The following is a 22,894-nucleotide window of genomic DNA, read 5'->3' on the forward strand; positions in this document are numbered from 1 at the left end:
AAGTATTTACTTTGTTTTTTTCTCTCACAGATGCTGCCCAGTGGCAGTTTCAACACGTTTTTTTTTAAGATTTTACAACGTTAGCAGATTTTTACTTACGCATATTTTTTGCCCAAAACCTCAAAATAACTATGCCATAAAGGAAAAACATAACAAGTTAATTTTAACACTTGATTCAAACACATATCATAGCACAAAAACAGGCACTTCACGCCACGATACCCGAGCTGATGCCAATTTAAACTAATCCCATCAGCCTGTGCATGGTCTATATCCCTCCATCCCCTACCTGTTCCTGTACCTGTCTAAATGCTTCCTAAACATTGTTAGCGTATCTACTTCCACCAGCTCTTTAGGCAGTGCATTCCAGGCAATCTGTAATAAACAAAACCCTTTCATCTCACCATAAACCTAGTTTTTGACATTTCTATGTATCCTATCTATGCCTGCAACTTTATATTGGTTATCATGTTACCCCTCAGCCTCTGACACTCCAGAGAAAATGATCCAAGACTGTTCAACCTCTCATTGTGGCCAATACTCTAATCTAGGCAACATCCTGGCGAATCTCTCCTGCACGTTTTTCCAAAGCATCCTTCTTGCTCTATGACGACCAGAACTGCTCACATCACTCCATTTGTGGTCTAACCAAACCTTTATACAAGTACAAGCTCAACATGATTTCCCAACTTTAATACTCGATGCTCTGAATGATGAAGGCAAGTTTGTTGTATGCCTTTATACTACCCCATCTACTCGATTTGCCAGTTTCAGGGAGTAATGGACCTCCATCCCAATATTCTTCTGTACGTCAATGGTCCCAAAGGTTCTGCCATTTGCTGCACACTTTTCTCTTACGCTTAACCTCTCAAAGTGCAACACATCATACAGATTAAACTCTATCTGTCATTTCCCTGCACATATTCCCAATCGATCTATACCCTGGAGTGGCCTTTGACAATCTTCCTCACTATCCATAACTCGGCCAATTTTGGTGGTGCCTGCAAACTTACTAGTCACTGTACCTACATTTTTGGCCTAACATCAACAAATAACAGAGGTTTCAGACTAAACCCCTGTTCAGTCAGATTATCATCCCTCTATCACTAACTTCTGTATTAAGGACAAGCGACATTGCATCTAATCCACTGAGTCTCTATGGATCCCTTTCCACATGCCTTACTCTTCTGGATCAGCCTACCATGAAGTATCTTGTCTTCATAAATTGTCATAAAGCATTCGACCAGATCCACTGCTCTTCCCTCATCATTTTTGCCACCTCATCAAAAAAGCTCACAAGTTTGTAAGACATGACTTCCTGAATCCCTGCACAGACATGCTGACTGGCCACAGATGCGAGTAAATCCCATCCTTAATAATCTACTCAAATAAGTTCCCTACAACTAATTAAAAGCTAACTGTCCTATAGTTTCCAAGATTTTCCTATTTCTCTTCTTAAACAAGAAAACAATATTGACTATTCCCCAACCCTATGGGACATCAGCAGTAGCTAAACAGGATACACAGGACTGTCAAAGCCCCAGCAATCGCTTCTCTCAACAGCCTTTGATGAATCTCAAACATTAGGCACTTATGCTTTTTGTTCATCAAAAGAACCAACATGTCCTCTTTCTTTTACGATCCCTCTGTCTCCATCACAGGGGACAGACTATCGACTAACATCTATTGCAAATCCACTGACTCCCACAACAAAGTTGATTACACCTCTTCCCAACCTGCCTCTTGCAGGGCACATTCCTTTACTCTTAGTTTCTCTGTGTCCACCACATCGGCTTCCAAAATGTGGGTTTCCACTCTAGGACATGTGAGATGTCCTCCTTCAGTAAATGTGGATTCGCCCCTGTTGTTGTGAAGCCCGCATCCACCCCACTCCCTTCACAGGTATTTAATTCTGCAACCATAGGAGATATAACACTTATCCCTTCACCACCCCTCTCGCTTCCTTCCAGGGACCCCAGCAACCCTTCACATGCACCTCCTTCAACCTTATCTATTGCATTTGGTGCTCCCGATGTGGCCTCCTTTACATCGGCGAGACCAAGCTTAGTCTGGGTGACTGCTTCGCCAAACACCTGCTCTCTGTCTGTCAAGGCCTACTAGTGCTCCAGGTGCTAACCATTTTAATTCCCCATCCCATACTGACCTTTGAGTCCTTGGCTTCTTCCATTGCTAGAGTAAGGCTAAATCAACTCCCTCTCCTAATCTATTGTAATTTTCCAGGCTTTCGACTCTTTTTTCCAGTTTTATTCATCGGTCTCAAGAAGAGTCCCGATCTGAAACATCACATGTCCATTTCCTCCATAGTTGCTGCCTGACTCACTCTGTTCCTCCACCAGTTTGTTGTGCACAAGATTCCAGCATCAGCAGTTTTGTTGTGTCTCTCATATAGTACCTTGCCCACTTCCTCTGGTTCCATCCATAAATTTCCTCCTTCATCCCCAAATGATCCTACCCTGTCCCTAGCCATCCTCTTCTTATTAATGTATGTATAAAATGCCTTGGGATGCTCGTTAATCCTACACACCATGGACATTTCATGGTCCCTTTTAGCCCTCTCGATTCCCCATTGTTCTTTCCTGCTCCCTCTCAATTTCTCAAAGGCCCTGTTCACTTTTCAATTTCTTGCATATGCCTCTTTTGAACTAAAGTTATAACATCTCTTGCATCCAATGTTCAGCGAACAATGCCATTATTGCCTTTCAAAGGAAATCCAATCCTGAAGTCTGGTCCTAAATTTTGACCAGATAGCCTTTAAATGACTCCCACGTCACATGTAGACTTGCCCAATAACAATCAGTCCCGATCAATTCTCCCTGGCTCCCCTCTCATTCAGTTGTAATTAGCCTTTCCCCAATTCCCACGGTCCAATGCAGCTGTGACATTCTCCTTAATCAGTCATGCAACTCCCGTTTTGAGTAAGATTTAAAAAAAAAGTGAATTACACGGGAATCTTTATTATTATCCTGTCATTTCTCAAACTTAGCCCAGACACTAGCGTTATTGTGACAGCAATAAAAGTCCTATTTCTTGCAGAGATTACAATATTGGAAAAAATATCCACAATAAAGTGTACATTAGATTGCACATGTCAAAAGAAAATGTGTAACTGTGATACAATTATAGGAGCCTAACGATCCACCCAGTTACGATGTAATTGACGCAAGTGACTAAATATGTAACACTATATTTCTCAGTGCCACAGTTTCCCTACATCAACAAGCACATTTCCCCTAAATTTGAATGGTAGAAGCAGGATTTGAAATGCAAAGATACATTTCTACCAGTATTAATACATAATTAAAAAAACATACTTTTCCAATTCCTCTTGGGAGTGAGCAAAGGTACAATTGGCACCACGAGGACAACCTCCTTGTTGTCGAAGATCTCGGCACATGCTGGTTTTATATTTGCTGTTTGGCTGTGGCTGAAAACAACAAATGAACACTACTTTCATGGCTGTTTAATTCTGACTTTTGCTATAGGTTTTTTAAATTTACTGCGAAAAGTTCTCGATCAATGCTGATTAACAGTTACAGTTTGAAATGTTCACCATGAAATAATGGAAAACTACATCTATCTACAGACGACTGTTGATGTGATACAATTTGTCATTTGTAAGAAAGCAATAGGTTGCAATAAGATTATAAAAATATAATAGAACTGAAAGCAATGAATGTAAAATTTGAGATTTTCCCATGAAATTCAATTTGAAGGCAAAAAACAATTGTGCACATTTTTAAACTGGTTTTGAATAACCAATTCTCTTCAGAATATTGGCCAGCTCTAACTGTTGACAATTATTTGGTTCATTTAAAACATTACTACATTACCCCAAAAAAAAGGCTTACTTGTGGTGCTTCATGACCTTTTTTACTGAAGTTCTGGATGAAATCCACAAGCCCATGAACAACTGTTTTTACAGCCACCATTGAATTCTCTAGTTGTTCCCATGTTGGAGCTGCAGCATCTTGAGAGAAAGACAGATAGCATTTATCCCTCTCTAGTTTCTAAAACAGCATGTTACATTGAAAACTTTGGTATTGTTGCTTCAGATTTATTTGACATTTTATATTGTAAAATGCAGTTCTCCCTTCCCAACTTCATTCTGTTACATTCCCTTTCACCTCAGCCTCTTGTGAATGCAGAAACTCACGCATATCTTGATGCATTCACAGTAATATTTAGATTCGTAGGGGTTCATCTTGAGAAAAATAAAGTGCTAGGGTAACTCAACAGGTCAGATGGCATCAGTGGAGGAAATGGATAGATGACAGTTTGGGTAGGGACTGATTATTAAGACATTTCTTGAACTACATAGCCCAGCTAAACTATGGAGGATTTTTTTCTTCAACGAATAATTCTGATTCCACTGAAAGAATCATGCTCTAAAAGATTAACATTTACTAAAAATTGTGATCCTATTCAGATAAGAAACACAAGTCTTTTGCTATGTTGATACCAGAGGAATCTAAAATACTAAAAAATGTACTGTTTTGAAATAAACAAGTAGATTGTTGGAGCACTGGGCATAGTGTAATCGGGAATAAATTCAGTTAGTTACATCAATAATAAATTCCTTTCATACCTGGGTTTGGATCTATATTTGCTAATAGTTCAAGATGAGATCGAAGCCTGTTCAGATTGGCAGGATCAGTTGTCCGCTGCAGGACAATAGTCAATTCCTGCACACTCTTTGCAAAAGATTCGGGAGACTGGAGCTGCAAAGAAAATAAAGACACTTCAAATAAATAGCTGGCTCTGAAACTTTCCCTCCCAAGTCGTCAGCTGCTGTTTATAATTATACTTCCCATAGGTTCTGCTCCTTCTCCTTCAAATTATCTGCCACCCTCCCACCAAAGCAGCTTTAGCTACTTAGCCTTAATTCTAATAAATAACATCTCAAGTCCTCCATGACTTCTCCAAATGCCTTCAACGTCTCCCAAATCAGAATCTATTTGTTCATATCTCTTGTTACCACTAACGACTTGCTCTATAGTTGTGATAAACATAGAAAATCTCTACTTGACCTTGAGCATCCACAATATTAAAATCACTCTACCGTAGATCAAATTTGGCTGAAAAGTAGAAAGCAAATGGTAATATATCATCAAATTTTGAGCGATTGAAGAGCTTAGAGGTGCAGAACAATCTGGATGGCCTTATGTGTGATTTGTAAAAAGGCTGGTGTACAGAAATAGCAATTAGAAAAATCAACAAAATGTTATTGTTTATTATTAGGGGAACTGAATATAAAAGTAGTGAGGTTATGCTTGTTACATAGGGCAATAATGAAACCATATCAAAAGTACTGACTACAGTATTGGTCTCTTTATGCAAGGCTGTTAATGCATTGGAAGCTGTTCTGACATTTATTAGCTTACTATCTGGAATGGGCAGGCTGTATGAGGAAGAGAGATTGGATGGGCTAGGTTTGTATCAGCCAGAGTGATAGGAAGACTGGACTGTAACACACAGATCCCAAGGGGTATTGCCTGGGTGGATGCGGCCAGCACATTTCCTCGTGTAAAAAATGTAGATTGGGTGTGGGGTGTCACTGTTAACAAACAAGATGTCATCCATTTAAGACAGGTGGAGGTGAAACTCTTTCTCTAAAGGCAGTGGAACCAAGACCTTGGAAAATTTCAAGATATAGTTATACTCAAGGTGTTGGGTGATGATTGGTGTAAAATATTACAGTAGCTAGATGGAATTGCAGTTGAGGTTATGCTCAAATCAGCCATCATCTTATTAAATTGAAGAGCACATTCAAGGGATTGAAAGGCCCGCTCTTGCTTCTAATTCATGTTTGTATTGGCAGCAGCGACTTTTGTTTCCAAAATAAACATGAATCAGGAGCACGTCGGCCTCCTGGAATTTCCTCCTTAAGTTTTGTTGACCAGAAGCCTTGTGAAGCATATTGCCAATAACATGCCAATTTTATATCTAATGTGCTCCCCCCCCCCCCCCCCCCCCCAGTAATACTTACTCATTATGAGTATCAATAAAAAAATAATCTCAAAGTCATGCTTCTATTTCAAATACCTAACAATCAACATACAGGTAATAAAGATACTAGAATGATTCCCACTATAAAATAACACATGTGGACAGTTATTTATTGTTATACTACAGTACTACATTTGGAGTGCAGTTATATAAAGCCGATTAGGGATATCTGTAAATGCAGCTCTTTGCTATTTAAAATGCGGAGTTACTGATAACAATTGATACAAAAACAATTGAGATACTCAGCAGATCAGAGAGCACCTGAAGCGAGAACAAAGCTAAAGATTCCAGTGAATAGCTTTTCAGCGGTTATGCTGATCATTTTGTTTCCCTTCTCACCGAAGCTGCTGTATATACTGTCTACATTATTGGTCATTGATAAAATTAACTATTAAAACTGCATGCAATGTATTTTGTAATTCATATTAATACAAATTTTAACAATTAAATACAGGTATATTCCAACACATCTGATGTCTTCAAGCCCACAAACTCAATTTGTCTAGATCACCATCTTCCACCAGGACATTCCCTCCTAGAATGAATTTTGCCGGATTCGCCTCTACCATTGTTCTCCACCACATGGACAGACTTCTTATGGCACTACTTGCTATGTAGGCACTACTTACTATGTACTTGCTATACATAATGCATGGTTTTGGGAATCTCTCGAGTTCAAGCTATGCCCCTCTCTCAGTAGGACACATGGAACATGCCTCTGATCCCCTCCCTAACCTTTTTGAAATGGAGGACAAAAACAGCGATTTCCAGCAGCAGTGCATTGGAAGATGTTGTCAACTTAGCTGGAAAAATACATCCTTAACAAGGTCCATCATGAACTTGGCATAGGGGAGAAGTATTATAACACTTCGTCCCTTCCTCAAATGTCACCATCTGTTCACCTTATCCAACATCTGTGAGAAGTAATCAACTGTGCTTTTTGCTTCTAAGAAATGTTAGTCTGTTCTCCCAGTTACCCTTCTCTCTTATATTTTGACAATACCAACCCCTCTTAACTTCATCCAAAGACTCTCTCTCACTAGATTCAAGGCCCTCGTCCATGTTTTCCATTTCCTGCACTTACAATTTTTGCCCCAACGCCAACATAAACTGAGGATATGAAAATCCATTAAATATTTACCTCGCACACCACTCCCCACTCCACTTCCAGCAACGTAAAAATAAAGCCCTCCCTCCCTTGCATACCCTGCTTTACTTGTCTACCTTTATCAATGCTGGTGGGAGATGTGCAACATTTGGGTGGAAACCAAAGTAGCTGGTGGAAACCCATGCTGTCATGGAGAGAACAGAAAAACTCCCACAGGCAGCACCAAAGGTCAGAATTGAATCTGGGTCCCTGAAATCGGGAGGCATCAGCAGTAACTGCCGTGCCACCATGCCACTCGTCTGCTGAGCACAATTATATCGATTTTCCCTTAAGTTTCCAAGGTAAAACATAGTATTAGCCACATCTACAACAAACCTTATCAATGATGGACTGCATGTGTGATTTATGTGCCAAGTCTCCATACAAAAGGGAAGACCATTGTTCAGGGGAAATTCGAAGTCCTGCCTCCATGGCAATATGAACAATCTGTGCATCATGCTCCCTGCGCAAAGCTTCATAAGTACGAAATTCTTCTTTCAGTTGCATTAGAGAAGAATCTTCATCCCTTTTTGTAACCTAGAGAGAAACAATCTACAATGAATCATGCCTTTCCACATACATATCCATATGGCAGATGGCAGTTTAATATAGGATATGGCAAGATCATCTAACTTAAACCCAAGGAAGATGGGGCCTAATTTTCTATATGACAAGTAGTTTTCTAAATGAAATTGTGGATGACAGATTAAGGGCTCTAAAGAACAGTTCCGAAAACTAGTGCACAACTTTTAAATGCTATTATTTTTATTAATAAGAATATACCAAACGTAATTGTCCTTTCATCACGATTCTAGCCATATACCCAGGTTCAGTTTCAGATTTAGAATAATTTGGCTTCATGTCTCATCAGAGATCTAGACGCAAAAATCAAAGCAGACGTTCTTATGCAGTGACGACATCACTGGAAATACCGTTGTCTGTGATGGGATGTCAAACCAAAGCCACGTTTGCTCTCTTGGGCTGATTAGTAGACAATTGATCCTCTGCTCAAAATTACTTAAAAGGATTATATATCTATTAACAAATTGTAGAGTTTAATCTGTTCAAATTATCACTCTGATTAGATCCTATTTGGGATTCTGTATCCCTTTCTGGTTGCATGCCTCGTGAAGGTCTTGAAGTAGGTTAAATTACAATCTGCACAGGCTAAATTCCCATTTGCTCCAAATTAGTTGCTTTCTTGAAGTTAATCCATTCTAATGTAGCGGGGACACCAGTATTACTCTATTTACAAGCAAACAAATAAAATAATCCCAAAGTCAAATTTAACATCAGGACATAAGAGAATGAAAAATAAATTCATTTGAAAAAACATGAAAGCAGCAACAGACACATCAGGTGATTTTTCACTAACTTTCAATAAATTCCACTCACAAATGTTTACCTGGTGAAGTCAACAATGTTTAAGTAATTAGTTACCAGAATACATACTAGGTTATGGAGGAATTAAACATTTCAGTGAAAGTCCTTGTTATAAATTAACCATATTGGTTAGCTTTCAGATACTAGCCATCATTTGACAGCAAGTCAAAACCAGATGCCACAACAGTTGAAGGTAGAAGATTTATTCCATAGGAGTCGGGAAAAAGAAAAACATGTAGAATATCATAGCAATGCATGAGAGCATTTCCATATGTTTCTATTGAAAGAGAGAGACCGATACTAAATTGGTCACGAAGAATACATCAAATGCATTGTCCTCGTTGTCACTTCTGGTTATTGCCCCAAAATAAATTCTTGACATGCATGATTTTCCTTTATAAAAATCAATACTGTGCTGGTTATTCTTTGCCTTTCCAATGAAGGTTTATAGAGTCTCCCAAATAAAATAAAAAAATGTGCTTACCAAAGTGAAATTAACTGGCCTAACTTCATTTCTTGAAGGTAATCCATTCTTATGTAGTGGGGACACCAGTATTACTCTATTTACAAGCATTTATCTCTTCCTCCTTTGTGAAACAACTGTCCATTAACACTCTTCTGCCACAAGTACTGTAGCCAGGGAGGAATGAAATTAAAGTGGTCAGAACATCTCCCTAGCTTTTTTAAAACTGCTCCATTCATGCCTGTTGATTTAATTTTCAAAAACATACTGAACCCTTAATCTTACACTATGTTTCTCTCATCCATTATTTCACATTTTCTCTTGTTAATTACAACCCGTGTACCTTCTCCTTCGTTTGAGAACACAGCGCTAAACATTAAGAACCTTACCTACAAACAACATCGCTGCTGTCATTATCTGTTTGGTCCCAGATATGACCTGCTCTTTATTTTAGAAAGATCGGAGGGTTTCCTTTGCCAATATTTTTCCAATGCAGTTTCTTTGCTTTCCTGATTTCCCATTTCTACATTTTCTAGGCTTTCTGCTCTATTCTTCCTTAAGCCATCCTTCCTACAGTTTGATGGTGAGCAAAGGATGCAACATTCAATTTGTGGCTTAATGGTCTAACCAGTGTTTTTTTTTTTTTTTAAATCAAGATAATCTTCCTCCCATTGTACACTGGACTCTTAAAATCCTGGATCCCATTAGCTTTACAACTACTTTCGAAAGATGCACATACATATTCTGCAAACTTGTTAGAACAGTGCCTCTTACTCTATTTTGTCTTTCCTATTTCTTTCAGCTAAACTGGCAGTGCTTTGTCTTAAAAAAGACACATGGATCCATTTGATGCACAAAGCTTTAACAAAATTGTGATTTTACAGAAAACATTCAGCCACAACTGCAATGTATTGACTCAGGCCAGCAAGCATTTCCTCACACGTTGATTCTCTCTGCTTTAGATAGCGGAGAGACAGCAGCAGAGCATGAGGAAGGACCAGATGGTAGATAAACATGCAGCGACCAGCAGCAGCAACCATGGGCTTGTGAATAACTGTAGAGAAGATTACGTGGAATTAGCCATCTCATTGGTGAAGGGCATTTGTGGGTGGATGGAACCTTTTCTCTGGGTTGGATCAGCTCAACCTTGGGGCTGCACTTTCCCCAGGCAAGTGCATGGGAAAGTAAAGTCCCACCCACCATGGCAACACCGGTGAGTGTCACTAATGCAAATCCTAGTTCTTGCCAAGGAATTATGACATAGGGCTGAAAGAGCAACAACTGAATCTCAACTGGAGCTGCAGGACAAAGATGTACAACATATTATTAGAAAGTGGTAAGGTAGATGAAGCTGTTAATCTTCGTCCCCTCCTCTGAAACAATAATTAAGTTAACATTATTTCTCCACAATTTTGCCCATTTTGTCTGCAGCTTCACCTTTACTTTAAGAACTTCTTCCTGCAATTTAAGATTTTATTGATGTTCAAATTCAGTTTGCTAAAATAATTCAAATAATTGACTTAACATTTAAAATTTTTCAAAAATTACATTACACGTGGTAAACAGAATATTTTGCAAACCTGAATGCAATACCTTGAAACATGATGCACGGTACAAGAGTTGTACGACATGACCAATACTAGTTTTGGATGCCTGAGGAAACCGTGGTTCGAGTCTTTGAACAACAAAGAGAACCAGCACTTTCCTGGAGAGTGCTGACCCATCTTCTAATGCAAGCAAGACTAGTTTAAGAGCTTCTTCCTGCATAGCTGATAAAAGAATGGAAAACACAAAGATTATTATTTGGATATTACCAATATGTACATCATAAATGGCAATAGAAAAGGAATAATCCATCAACAGAAACATTAAAAAATGTCATGGGTGGCACAGTGGTGCAATGGGAGAGTAGCTTCCTTACTGCGCCAGGGACCCGGGTTCGATTCTGACTATGTGTGCTGTTGGTATGGTGTGTGCATGTTCTCCCTGTGACCGCATGGGTTTCCTCTGGGTGCTCTGGTTTCCCCCCACATTCCAAGAAAAATGCAGGTTTCTAGGTTAAATGACCTCTGTAAATTGTCCCTAGTGTGTGGGATAGAACTAGTGTACTGTTGCTCATTGGTTGGCATGGACCTGGTGGGCCGAAGGGCCTGTTTCCAAACTATAACTCTTAACTAAACGGTAATCTCCCTCCCACTAAAAAAGCAGTCTGTCCTCAAAAATACTGCAATCCAACAGAAAACTCCCCACAAAACAATCATATGCAGTTAACAAACTTCTGCTACATGTCAAGCAGACATGATGGGCTACAATTTGTGACAAAATAATGGTATTCACCGTGTTTTATGTGTAAACAAAGCAATTTCATGTAAGGGTCATTGCATGATTAAAAGCAAAAATGATCTCTTCAAAATGCAATATCCTGCCACTGGCTTCACAAAAAGGGCAAATTGCTGATCGATTCACAGTGAACATGCTGAGAAAGGTGAAAAGTTACAGCAATTGCATTTTATACAGGTATACATGCCACAACTTTAAAACACAATCTGTGTTTTGCAGTCTTATTTAATCAAATTGGATGCGTGTTCATTGACTCTAAAGGATGTGCTAATGATAAACCACATTTAAAACCCCTCTGTAGCAGAAATAAAATATTTCACACAAGCTTCCTCAATTTTTCAGTTTTAATTACTACCAGACCAAGTGGGACCCGTTGGGCCCCATTCCCCCAATGCAATTATCCACCACTCACCCGTTCCCCCAACGCAACCCATTTCCACCACTCACCAGTTCCCCCAACGCAATATTCCACCACTTACCCATAGCCCCCAACTGCGCAGGCGCGGCTCATTTCCCTTCATCCCCCAGCACTCCCTCCCCCTCCTCTTCACCCTCCCTCTTCTCTCCCTTCTCCTCCTCACCTCAGTCACTCCCTCCATAACCCTTCTCCCCTCCCTACCCCCTTTGAAGTCATTGTGAGGTGGGAGCTGCTGTTTTTTTTTAATGTAAATGAGATCTTATTGTGATGTAATTGTGGGGAGGAGCACTGCTGATGGGCAGTTTTTGTAAATGAGATCCAATTGTGATGTCATAGCTGCTAACTGCCACTGCAGGTTCGTGATTTTTCTCAAAGTGGGGTTTTGTAAAGTTTAAAATGTAAATAACTTGTAAAATATAACATAAATCTGAACAAAACTTGATAAAAACACACCACAGGACAATGGTAAGGTGGTCCAAATATTGTAGCGCTATCATGTGCCTTTTTGGCATAGTTCCGGCAGCACATAGGCAGACACTCACACACACACAGACATAGAAACAAACAAGATGAGAGTTTTAGTAATATATATATATATATATATACTAGACCAAGGGAGACTCATTGGGTCCTTAACAGTCTTAATGTACAAAAGGATCTTGGACACTCAAGTCCACAGCTTGCCAAAAGTAGCACCACAGGTAGATAGAATGGTAAAGAAAGCATATGGCATGCTTGCCTTTGTCAGTTGGGGATTGGGTATAAGAGTCAGGAAGTCATTTTGCAGCTTTATAAAATCGGTCAGGCCACATTTGGACAGCAAACCCGTGTTATAATGGACCACAAAGGAAGGAATGAAGTTTGTTATTGCCGATTGTCCACTATAACCGAGTGCGGGATTAAAGAGTAATAGAGTATCATCGTACAAGTAGTAGAAACAAAGAACTGCAGATGCTGGTTAATACACAAAAACACACAAACTATTGGAGTAAATCAGCAGGTCAGACAGCATCTCTGGAGAACATGGATAGGTGGCGTTTTGGGTCAAAACCCTTCTTCAAACACTTGGTCTAGAACAGAGGTTCAAGAAGGAACTGCAGATGCTGGAAAATCGAAGGTAGACAAAAGTGCTGGAGAAACTTAACGAGTGCGGCAGCATCTATGGAGCGAAGGAAATAGGCAACGTTTTGAGCCAAAACCCTTCTTCAGACTGAGAACAGAACATAGCCTGGAATCCCAGTGAGTTGACGTCCCTGGCCTGCTGGCAGCCGGGGAGAGGCAAGGATCGGCGTAATCATTGGTCGCAGCCCGCGAGCGGCCGGAGTGTAGGTAAGGGTTGGTGGTGGTGGTGGCATCAGGAAGCAACCGAGGAAGCTGTGTGGGCAGTAGTAGGGCAAGCCTGGAAAAAGCTGGCGAGGTGATGCAAGCTGGTGTCTGCAGGCCGGCCCGGCGGTGAAGGTCGGTAGGGCCAGGGTGGCAGTGCGGGGCCGGGTTGGCGTTAGCAGCCGTCCTGGTGGTGAAGTCAGTAGTTCTGTCTGCTACAACCAAAATTAGTTAAAAAGAGGTTTGTAACAATGTGGATTTACTGTATAGTGTGTAGTTGTGAGTTTATGGGGGGATACAGGTTTACCAGGATGCTGCCTTGGGTTAGAGGATTTTAGCTACAAGGTTGAGCAAACTTGGATTGTTTTTTCTGGAATGTCGCAGGCTGAGGGGAGATGTGATATAAACTTATAAAATTATGAGAGGCATAGACAGGCTAGATTCAGAATCTTTTTTCCTGGGAATATAGGGCATAGCATTAAGCAAGAGTAGTAAATTTTAAATTAGATGTGCGGGGCTTTTAAGAAAAAAAACTGTGGCTTTTTGATAGGCACATAGCACACAGGGAATGAAAGGATAATGAGCAGTCAGAATGGATTAATTTAATTTGGCAATGTGGTTGATACAGACATCATGGGCTGAAGCGCCTATTTCTGCATTGTAATGATCCGTGTATATAGTTGTAGGACAGCACAAGGTAAAAAGAATACATTAACATAATTTTGAACAAAGAACGATTAAAAACAAGAGAACATTGTGTTCAGGTGAGAGGAAGGAGTTTTAACAGGGATTTACAAAGCGGATTTGAGGCTAAACTTGTTTATACAATGTAGTTGATATCTGAACTCATTGCCAGAGGAGGTGGTGAGGTCAGATATTATCAATATGTTGAAGAGACATTTAGACTGGAAAATAACTAGCCAAGGCTTAGAAAGATATTGACATAATGCCAGCTAATAGGATTAGTGCAGATGGGCAAAAACGTCTGTATTGACATGCTGGGCCAATGGGCCCATGTCTGTGCTGTGCAACCCTGCAACTCTATAAACAGTAGCATTTTAAACAAATGTTCACTGAAATTACAATTGCCTTCATAATTATCTTTATCCTATTTCTTACCTGGTCCCAAAAATTGGCAACCTCTGGCCCGGACGGCAGCCCACAAATTGGCAGACAGCTGCTGGGGGTTCTGATGCTGCAGAATGAGTTCTGTAACCGTTCTTTCCCCAAGTGATCTTGCTGCCCTCATTGCTCGCACACGTCCTTCCTCCTCTACCAACTGACAGTTAACCAGGGTAACTAGTTTCCGTTGCATTGGTCTGCTCAGTGCACTCTGATTTAAACTTGCAACACCTGAACAGAGCAAAATTACAAAGTATTTACATAAGTATTAAGACTCGTGCATACCCGAACTTCAACTGTTATTGTAATAGAGTATTATACAAGACAAAATAATTCAATTGTCCAAATCTAAGCATTTTCTTATATGAAACCTACAAAACATTAGCCCAATTATGAATTTGAAGCAGCAATCACAAAATATAGTTATATTTGCAGCATAACATACAAAGGGAAGGATTTCCACTAAAATCAGTGTGAAATGTTTAATCAAATTGCTAGACTATACAAGTGGGCATATATAACCATATTTTTTGCTACAAGTGGAATATAAATTCTACAGAAAAAGTATTAGTCAAAAACATTGACACTTACATAAAATTAAATTATAACTGCAAATATCTTGCTTTTTCCTCACTTATTATTATTTCATTTTAAATGAGGCATCACAACATATGCTGACAGCACTGGATGAAAGTATCAGGAAGTCATTAAAAAGGTGTTGCATCTCCTGTTAATGTGTATGGTGGTTTATTCGATGGACTGCAAGGAAATTATTCGAATTGTATTTGAAGGACTGCAAATGGGGATCCTGGTGATCTAAAGTTGGTCACCTAGATCCCTGTTGCCATCATTAGGAAGTTAGAGGGTTTTAAGACAGCCAGAATGTTAGCCCTAAAATACTTTAGTTTTTTTAGATTGAATTGGAAGATAGGATAGTTAGACTTAGGGAATTCAACGGTCTCAATAATTACTGGGTGTGACACTCGTTATACCTGTTGATGATTGAAGTAATAACAGCGGAGAGTGTAACTGCTTTGGAGAGAAGACAAGTTTCATCGATGGGCCAGTATGGTTTTGCAGTGGCTTACGTCAGAGAAATCCAAACTGTAATAGTTGGATTGAGAGGTTTGATAAGTTTTTTTAATCAAACTTTGTTATCAAGAGCGAACGAAGAACGTATCCTGTCACATGTAGTCTTGCTACAGCAAGACTAATAATGAATAAATTCTGTACGCAATATCGTTTGGTAAATGGTGACAAGTGTCAAGCTGGTGTCCTGCAATGAAGATGGTGAGAATAAAGATATACAATCAAATTTTCGGATTCCCTATAACAATGCAGTGCAGTATGACTAGGTTTTTTTTTGTTTAATGGAACTAAGATTCCATGCCCCTCACAATTTTGTACACCTTAAAGTTCACCCTTCAGTCTCCTACACTCCATAGAGGAGTCCCAGCCTATCCAACCTCTCCCTGCAACTTAAGCTTGCAAGCCCAGGTATTATCCTGGTGGATCTCTTCTGCACCTTTCCAATTTAATGACATGCTTGCTCTTGCTGTGCAACCTGAAGTGCGCATTGTACTTCAATTGTAATCTCACCAACTAGTACATCTTCCTGAGGATGTCCCAACCTTTGTACTCAGTACCCTTCCCAATGAAGGCAAGCATGTATTGCCCATCTCTCACCATGTTTCTGATTTGGCTATTATCAGTTATGGAGGAAACAAATGGTAGGTACACGGGGGCCAATGAAATAGACTGTTCTGCACAGATTGGTGCAGTTTCTTCAGAGTTGCTGGTGTTGCACTCATCCACCAATTATAAAGTATTCCATCCCATTGTTTCTGGATCTTGTGGAAGATAGGTAAGCTTTTGGGTGTCCAACGATGACCCCAATAATCTGGATGGTAGGGTCTTGGTAATAGTAATGGCATTGAATGTTATTAATTCATTTTCTAAGTTGAATTGCATGTTATTCAGCAAACATTTTCACGATTAAAAAAGCAGTCAAATTCTAAAGATTCCCTGTCCCTTAGAAGGAAGTAAAACCAAAGGCACTGCCCATTTTCCAAATCTCTTTGGCCACAGAGTATTGGAAGACTGCCAAGTGGTGCCATTCTTTGAAAAATAAACAGTTAATTAGGTCCAATCACCTTAGCAATAGCCAAATTATTGCCTCAGGTTTTCATAAGTTCATAAGTGACAGGAGCAGAATTAGGCCATTCGGCCCATCAAGTCTATAGCGCCACTTAATCATGGCTGATCTATCTTTCCCTCTTACCTCCTTTCTCCTACCTTCTCCCCATAACCCCCGACACCCTTACTAATCAAGATTTTATCTATCTCGGCCTTAAAAATATCCATTGATTTGGCCTCCACAGCCTTCTGTGGCAATGAATTCCACAGATTCACCACCCTGACTAAAAAAATTCCTCCTCATCTCCTTCCTAAAAAAACATCCTTTAATTCTGAGGCTATGACCTCTGGTCCTAGGCACTAATGGAAACATCCTCTCCACATCCACTCTGTACAAGCCTTTCACTATTCGACGTTCCATTGTTTTGCAGGGAAATCTTCTTTAACCATTACTGGGAAATGTTGGCAGCTGGCAAGTTTGTGATTTTCAAAAGAAAAAGGAAATGCCCAAAATCTCAAAACTATTGTAAACAGCAGATTGAATTTGCACACATGTTGGATGCTGGACATCATGGAATCCACTGAGGAAGTAAAAAGTTGAGGTATCCTCCACCACTGATTGAGAATCCATTTGAAATATCCCGTTAATTCAGTCTGATGGTCTTCAGTATTTGTTAATGCAAACAATTAAAAATAACACGTTAGGTTAAAGTGTTGAAGATATTTTTCAAAAATGAATTTTCTTTTTATTTAGTTTCAATGCCACCATCTTCTAATGTTTTTGAGTTTAAATTTTTGACAGCTTTGGACAGCAGAAAGGGAAGTATTTTTGTCAGCAGCCAATTGTTTGTTCTAACTATATTGAGAGGGGAGATTGTTCTAACCTTACCCTGGACTGAATAAATTTACAGTGCGGAAGATCTCATTTCCACACAGGGTTCACCCACCAACTGAAGAATTTATTTCTCTCCATAGCATTCTGTGTGTGGAACCTACATAAGCAAACTACTGACCCAGCAAACTCTGATCCATGGAAAACAAATTCAGAAGGACGGTACAAAAATATTTAGGAAAAACAAAGTTTTTGCTGAGATCAATCAGCATGGATTTGGCGAGGAAAAACCAAGAGACAATGCATCTGTCTGCATTGCAGGATTTCAGTGGCAAAGGTCAATAACTCCAAGTTCAGGCTCATATACATTTCTGATGATCTGTCCTGGTCCCAGCATTTGATTCAATTACAAAGAATGCTCACAAACACCTCTACTTCCTCAGAAGTTTGAGGAGATTTGTCACGTTGCTGAATACTGTTGAACTTCTACAGGTGTACAGTGGAGAACATACCGACGGGTTACATCACAGCTTCATTAGGTAACTCCAATGTTTAAGATTGAAGGCGGCTACATAAAGTGGTGGACATGGTCCAGTACATCACTGGCATTGACTTCCCCACCAAAGGAATCCACAGGAAGTACTGTGCCAAGAAGACAACTAATGTTAAAGATCCAGACCAACCTGGTTACGTTCTCATCTTGTTGCTACCATTGCCTGAGAACTGTTACCTCCAGGTTCTTCCCTTCAACCAGCAGACTCTTTAACAACACTGCACAATACTGCCTCAGCACCAAACTTGGCTTGCACTATCATAATCCGGTTTACCTACATTAATTAATAATATCTGTTGTGTGGTTGCATTTAATATGTCCGTAAAGGTTCAAAGGCCTGCTAATTGTCATGTGTACAAATTAAGGTACAGTGAAACTCAAATTACCATATAGCCATACTAAAAAAAAGCAACAAGACACGACTACATAAAAGTCAACATAAACATCCACCACAGCAGATTCCCCACAGTGATGGAAGGCAATAAAGTCTAATCTTCTTCCTCTTTATTCTCCCGCAGTTGGGGCAGTTGAACCACCCGCAGTCAGAGCGATCGAAGCTCCCGCAGGTGGCGATCAAAGCCCCTGCGTCTCGGTGTTCTAAGCTCCCACGGCTTGGAGCTTCCGAAGTCGGTCTCTAACCATGGACCACAAGCTCCACGATGTGAAAGTCCGCAGGCTCCCGCGGTTGGAGCTCCCAAAATCAGTCTCCAGCAGAGGCCGCCAGCTCCACGATGTTAGGATGGAGATACAATACAGGAAAAAAATTGCATCTCTGTCGAGGTAAGAGATTAAAAAATCGTTTTCCCCAATCTGCCACTCCACACCACATAAAACAAGCTAAAGACATACATTTTACACATACTAAAAACAACAAAGAAGGAGGACTGTTGGCGAGGCGGCCATTGTGGGCACCACCCGATGGTAAAGCTGCAGCAAGTAAGAATCTATGTGTTCCGATCATGGTATATATGACTATTAAACACTCCTGACTTTTAATACATTTGGTGTCGATTTTTAGCAACATATTTGACATAACTGTCATCAGAAGAGTAAAATCCAAGGAAAGGTGAATGGTTGGATTTTAAATCGGCTCAATAGCAACATCGCCAAAAACAGTCATTGCTTTTACGGCTGCAAGTGCACAGTTCTGAGTGGCATGTCCTTTAGTTTTTATGGTGTAGATCAATGGTTTGGACATGAATGCAGGATTGTAGGTAGACAATTCAGAAGTTTGCAATTGTTACCAAAATTAGTAGCATGACAAATAGTGATCAACAAAGTTGTAGTGTGCAAAACAAAAAGACTTCAATGAAACGCTCAGAGGCACTAAAGGAGTGACCAATGAAAGAGGGAGATCGAAATGAAACCCACACGTTTATTTGTTTTATCTAATTGCCCTCATTTGAACAATAATAAAAAAGATTAAATATTTTAAATTGGTTACTTCCATTTTGAAAATAATGGCATTTTGATTACATATTTACAAAATTGATTTTTAAATTGTATCGATGAATCCACTACATACATGAATGTGCTGAATATTTTCCATTTAACTGATTATTCATCTTTCCTAAGGGACACTTCCCTTCTAGATACTCTAGTCTATTCGGCCATCTCCTCCAATACCTACTCCATTTCTCATACAACCATATGTGCAGCAACATCTGCCCTTTTCCACCATTCAAAGACCCAAACACACTTTTCAGATAAATCAACAACATCGGTTTACTACTATCAATTCAATATACTGGATCCAGTGCTCATAATATGGTAAGTCTGTTAACCGGAACTTCCATTTCCTTGTCATTTTAATTTTACATCTGATTTCCATTCCTTCGGTCCTTGGTCACCCTCTATTCAAATACCATGAACAGTACCTCAATTTTTTACTAGCCTTCCAGATTCAATATAGTTCAAAAGTTTACGATTTGCTCTATTTTCCTTTAGTAATTTCTGATAAATATTCCTCCATTTATACCATGCACCCTAATGGCCTTATGATCCTTTACTGATCTCTGTACCACCTTCTTACATCTTGCATGACCATTCCTTTTATCATTTATTATTTTCTTCCATCCAGCCTCTTTAATTTCCCCTTTCCCAGCATCTGTAAACATTTTCATTTCCAACTTTTTCCAGTTTCAATAAATCAGTTTGATTCCTATCAGTGTTTTACACTTCAAAATGTAATGTTTTCCTGCCACCTAAAGATATAAAATGCAAGCGGAGAAGAAATATTACAAGTACCATCTTAACACTACCTACCCTTGCCTCCACTAAGAGGTTTCAAGTAGAGTGCCAGCTCTTCCACACACTTCTTTGCAACCTCGTAATGTTTATTTTCAGCCAAGTTACTCAGGTTCACAGTCTGCTGGTCTGGGACCTAGGTGCAGTCAAAATATTTACAAATATTAAAAAAAATTGGCAAGACAAGTTGTAATTTTTTTTAGCAATGCACATGGAAAAGCATTGGAAATTATCCAACACATCAAAAATTAACAGCAAGAACAATGTTGTTGCCAAAAAGTTTGATTGACAGAAGAATGCATTTATGTATTACTATTAGACTGCAATGGATTGAAGCTACCAAGCTACAGGGCTGAATACAGATCTCCCAAAGTGAATTAATTGGTGTAAAGGCCATGTGATAACTGCAAACCCCCCCCCGTTTTTTTTAAAGAGCAAAAGCAGGATAATACCTCAAACTAATACAACAGTGAATAGAATTCCTGCATTTTGGGTTTATCTGGTTACTGTTCAATTTGATATGATTAAAAAAAAGCAACAACTTCCCCTATATTTGCCTTAATATAGCAAAAGGTCCCTCGGCTTTTCCTGGGAGATTTAACAAACGAAAAATGATGCCAAGCCATAACAGGATACATTCGAACAGTTGACCATAAATTTAAGGGGACAAGATTTTCCTTTAGTTTCTTAGTGGAAGAAAGTGGAAAGATGTTGAAATGAAAGATTGCAGATAGCTTAGAGGGTTACAAGGATAAAAATTACAAATATAGGAAGGGGGCGACATTGAAAATATGGCTAAGGATTTTAAAACCAAATTTTATTTTATCACATAAGATAAACTCAGCGGGACAGCCAGCATCTCTAGTCAATCTCAATCAGTTATAGTTGAAGGGAGCATTAAAATGTGAACAGCAGTTTTGGATAATCTTATTAATAGAGAATAGAATGAGAAATCTTGGCACATGGACAGGATCCCATGTTAATTAATCAAATTTACAGATATTACTCGATAAGAGATCATACTTAAGTTAAATGCTAACTTTTATGACTTGCTCATGATAAAGATATTTATTTAGATTTTCCTGAACAAACAACAAATATCATGGCTCAAAATTTAGCTGATACCCAAACATGAGAAATCTTATAACAAAAATGTCCTCAATAATTTTAATTCCTTGACATTTAAATATTCGTCATGAATATTGAATTATAACATAATAGCAGTCACATGCGGAATGATAATTACTGTAGTGTACAATTTCATTTAGCTTCCCACTTTCGATACAAATACTCTTTATGAAGCACTTTTTTTGCTGACACAAAGCAGGATTTTAAGAAAGACTAATCTGCAATAATGTAATTAGAAATAAAAAGGAGCCTTGAACAAAGTGGTTATTTTAAACAATTGTCGTCATTCTGCATTTCCATTGCAACAAAATCCCCCAACCAGAAATTATTAAACAAGTTCTTTCAACCCTGACAACCCTGGCAAAGGAATTACATCAGTTTGACCTTGTGAACAAGATGACTCTGGATTGGTTATACCATAACAAACATTTATACCCCCACGTGACGCATTGTATTAGGAACATTATTCCCGATCCCAAACATAATAATTTGGTCAACTCCAAATTTGAACAATTATGTATCCGAAGGTTGGTTTAATCAGATAAGTAAAACTATAAACACTTATTTGTAAATAAAAATATTCTCATGTGGAATTTAATGATGCATGAGAGTCTTTAGCTGCAAATGTCAATTCTAAAAGATACATAAAATAACCTGAATAAAACAAAAATGTACCTGTGCGCCAACTAACTGCAGAAGTGCAAAATTCACAGGAAGAACATTGATGTCTGTGTTGATAGCAGTCTGGTCAAAGGGACATGCCTTCCGGTGTAGTTTATTCAGGCAGGTTTTGCAGACAGTATGCCCACAGCCCAAACTAATTGGTTTGTGCACATTCTCATCAAACTCATTGTAGCAGATGGGACAGGAGAGGAATTCTGTCCACTGTGATGCTTGTACAGGCATTCTGAAAGTTGTTCTTGATTTCGTTTCAGTGCTAATGGTTGACTAGCATAGCGCTAGTGGACTGTCAGAGATTTAGACAGCTGTAAGGAAATAAAACAAGCAATTAACAAAAAAATTATACTTGGTATACAATCACCTAAATCTCTCACATGTCATTAATCACTATTTTTTTAATAATCACATTTCATTTATTCATGTATATTTATTCGTATACTAAACTTTAGAAATCTTAGGAACATGGATTTTATAAATGTTAAACATAATCTATAATGGGGCTGATAATTAACATAGGCAATAGTCACTTTTTGAATGCACTAAGAACCTTTCAAAGAACACAAATTAAATTAAATAACCTATCAAAGCCCATTCTTGCATGTAAAAATGGCCCAAGCAACTATTACCCTATATCATGACTGCAGCAGCACCAAATAATTATGTCACTGCCAGCCCACAGGTTTAGCAGCATTGAACCTGGCTATATTTATTTCACAAAGTTTTTGTATAGGGTGATTTCACGAAAGGTCAATGGAGCGTAGATCCGCACCCACGTGACCGAAAATCTGAAGTGGAGTACATGCTATACATCCGGTACATGTTAGTGAATGGGAAAACACGCACTTTCACACCCGTTAAAAACATCGAAAACGGCCAGTTTTTGAGCTGCAATTTACTGTGCCAGTCGGGGTGACCGTGAGGCACAGCTACCTAAATTTACAGTCCAAAAAAAAGATAGAAACTAAGGTAAATTCAAGAGGGAGCTGAAGGTGCAAATCCAGTGGAAATGCTTATCGGACATTTGCCGTGAAGATTTAAAGATCCAAAATATCGGGAATTATCGCGTTTGCTTGCTGCATTTCATCAATAAAGAT

The 22,894-nt window shown here is 39.1% G+C and overlaps 1 protein-coding gene across 6 annotated transcripts in view; it reads right to left on the reverse strand.

Moving 5' to 3' along the window:
• The window catches only part of rc3h2 (ring finger and CCCH-type domains 2), a 101,099-nt gene that overhangs the window by 42,991 nt on the left and 35,214 nt on the right, over positions 1–22,894 (reverse strand). For all 6 annotated transcript variants that reach the window (XR_008725948.1, XM_055659886.1, XM_055659885.1 and 3 more), the window contains 8 exons: positions 21,795–22,105; positions 20,010–20,127; positions 14,221–14,454; positions 10,614–10,789; positions 7,511–7,711; positions 4,607–4,739; positions 3,870–3,988; positions 3,333–3,445 (listed from right to left, as the gene is read on the reverse strand). Coding sequence is in view for 5 of the 6 variants with exons in the window: in XM_055659886.1 (XP_055515861.1) it covers positions 3,333–3,445; positions 3,870–3,988; positions 4,607–4,739; positions 7,511–7,711; positions 10,614–10,789; positions 14,221–14,454; positions 20,010–20,127; positions 21,795–22,025 (1,325 nt within the window). In the remaining variant the exon portion in view is untranslated. The remainder of the gene's footprint in view (positions 1–3,332; positions 3,446–3,869; positions 3,989–4,606; positions 4,740–7,510; positions 7,712–10,613; positions 10,790–14,220; positions 14,455–20,009; positions 20,128–21,794; positions 22,106–22,894) is intronic.

The sequence above is a fragment of the Leucoraja erinacea genome, chromosome 31 (genome assembly GCF_028641065.1).
Source record: "Leucoraja erinacea ecotype New England chromosome 31, Leri_hhj_1, whole genome shotgun sequence".
NCBI lineage: Eukaryota > Metazoa > Chordata > Chondrichthyes > Rajiformes > Rajidae > Leucoraja > Leucoraja erinaceus.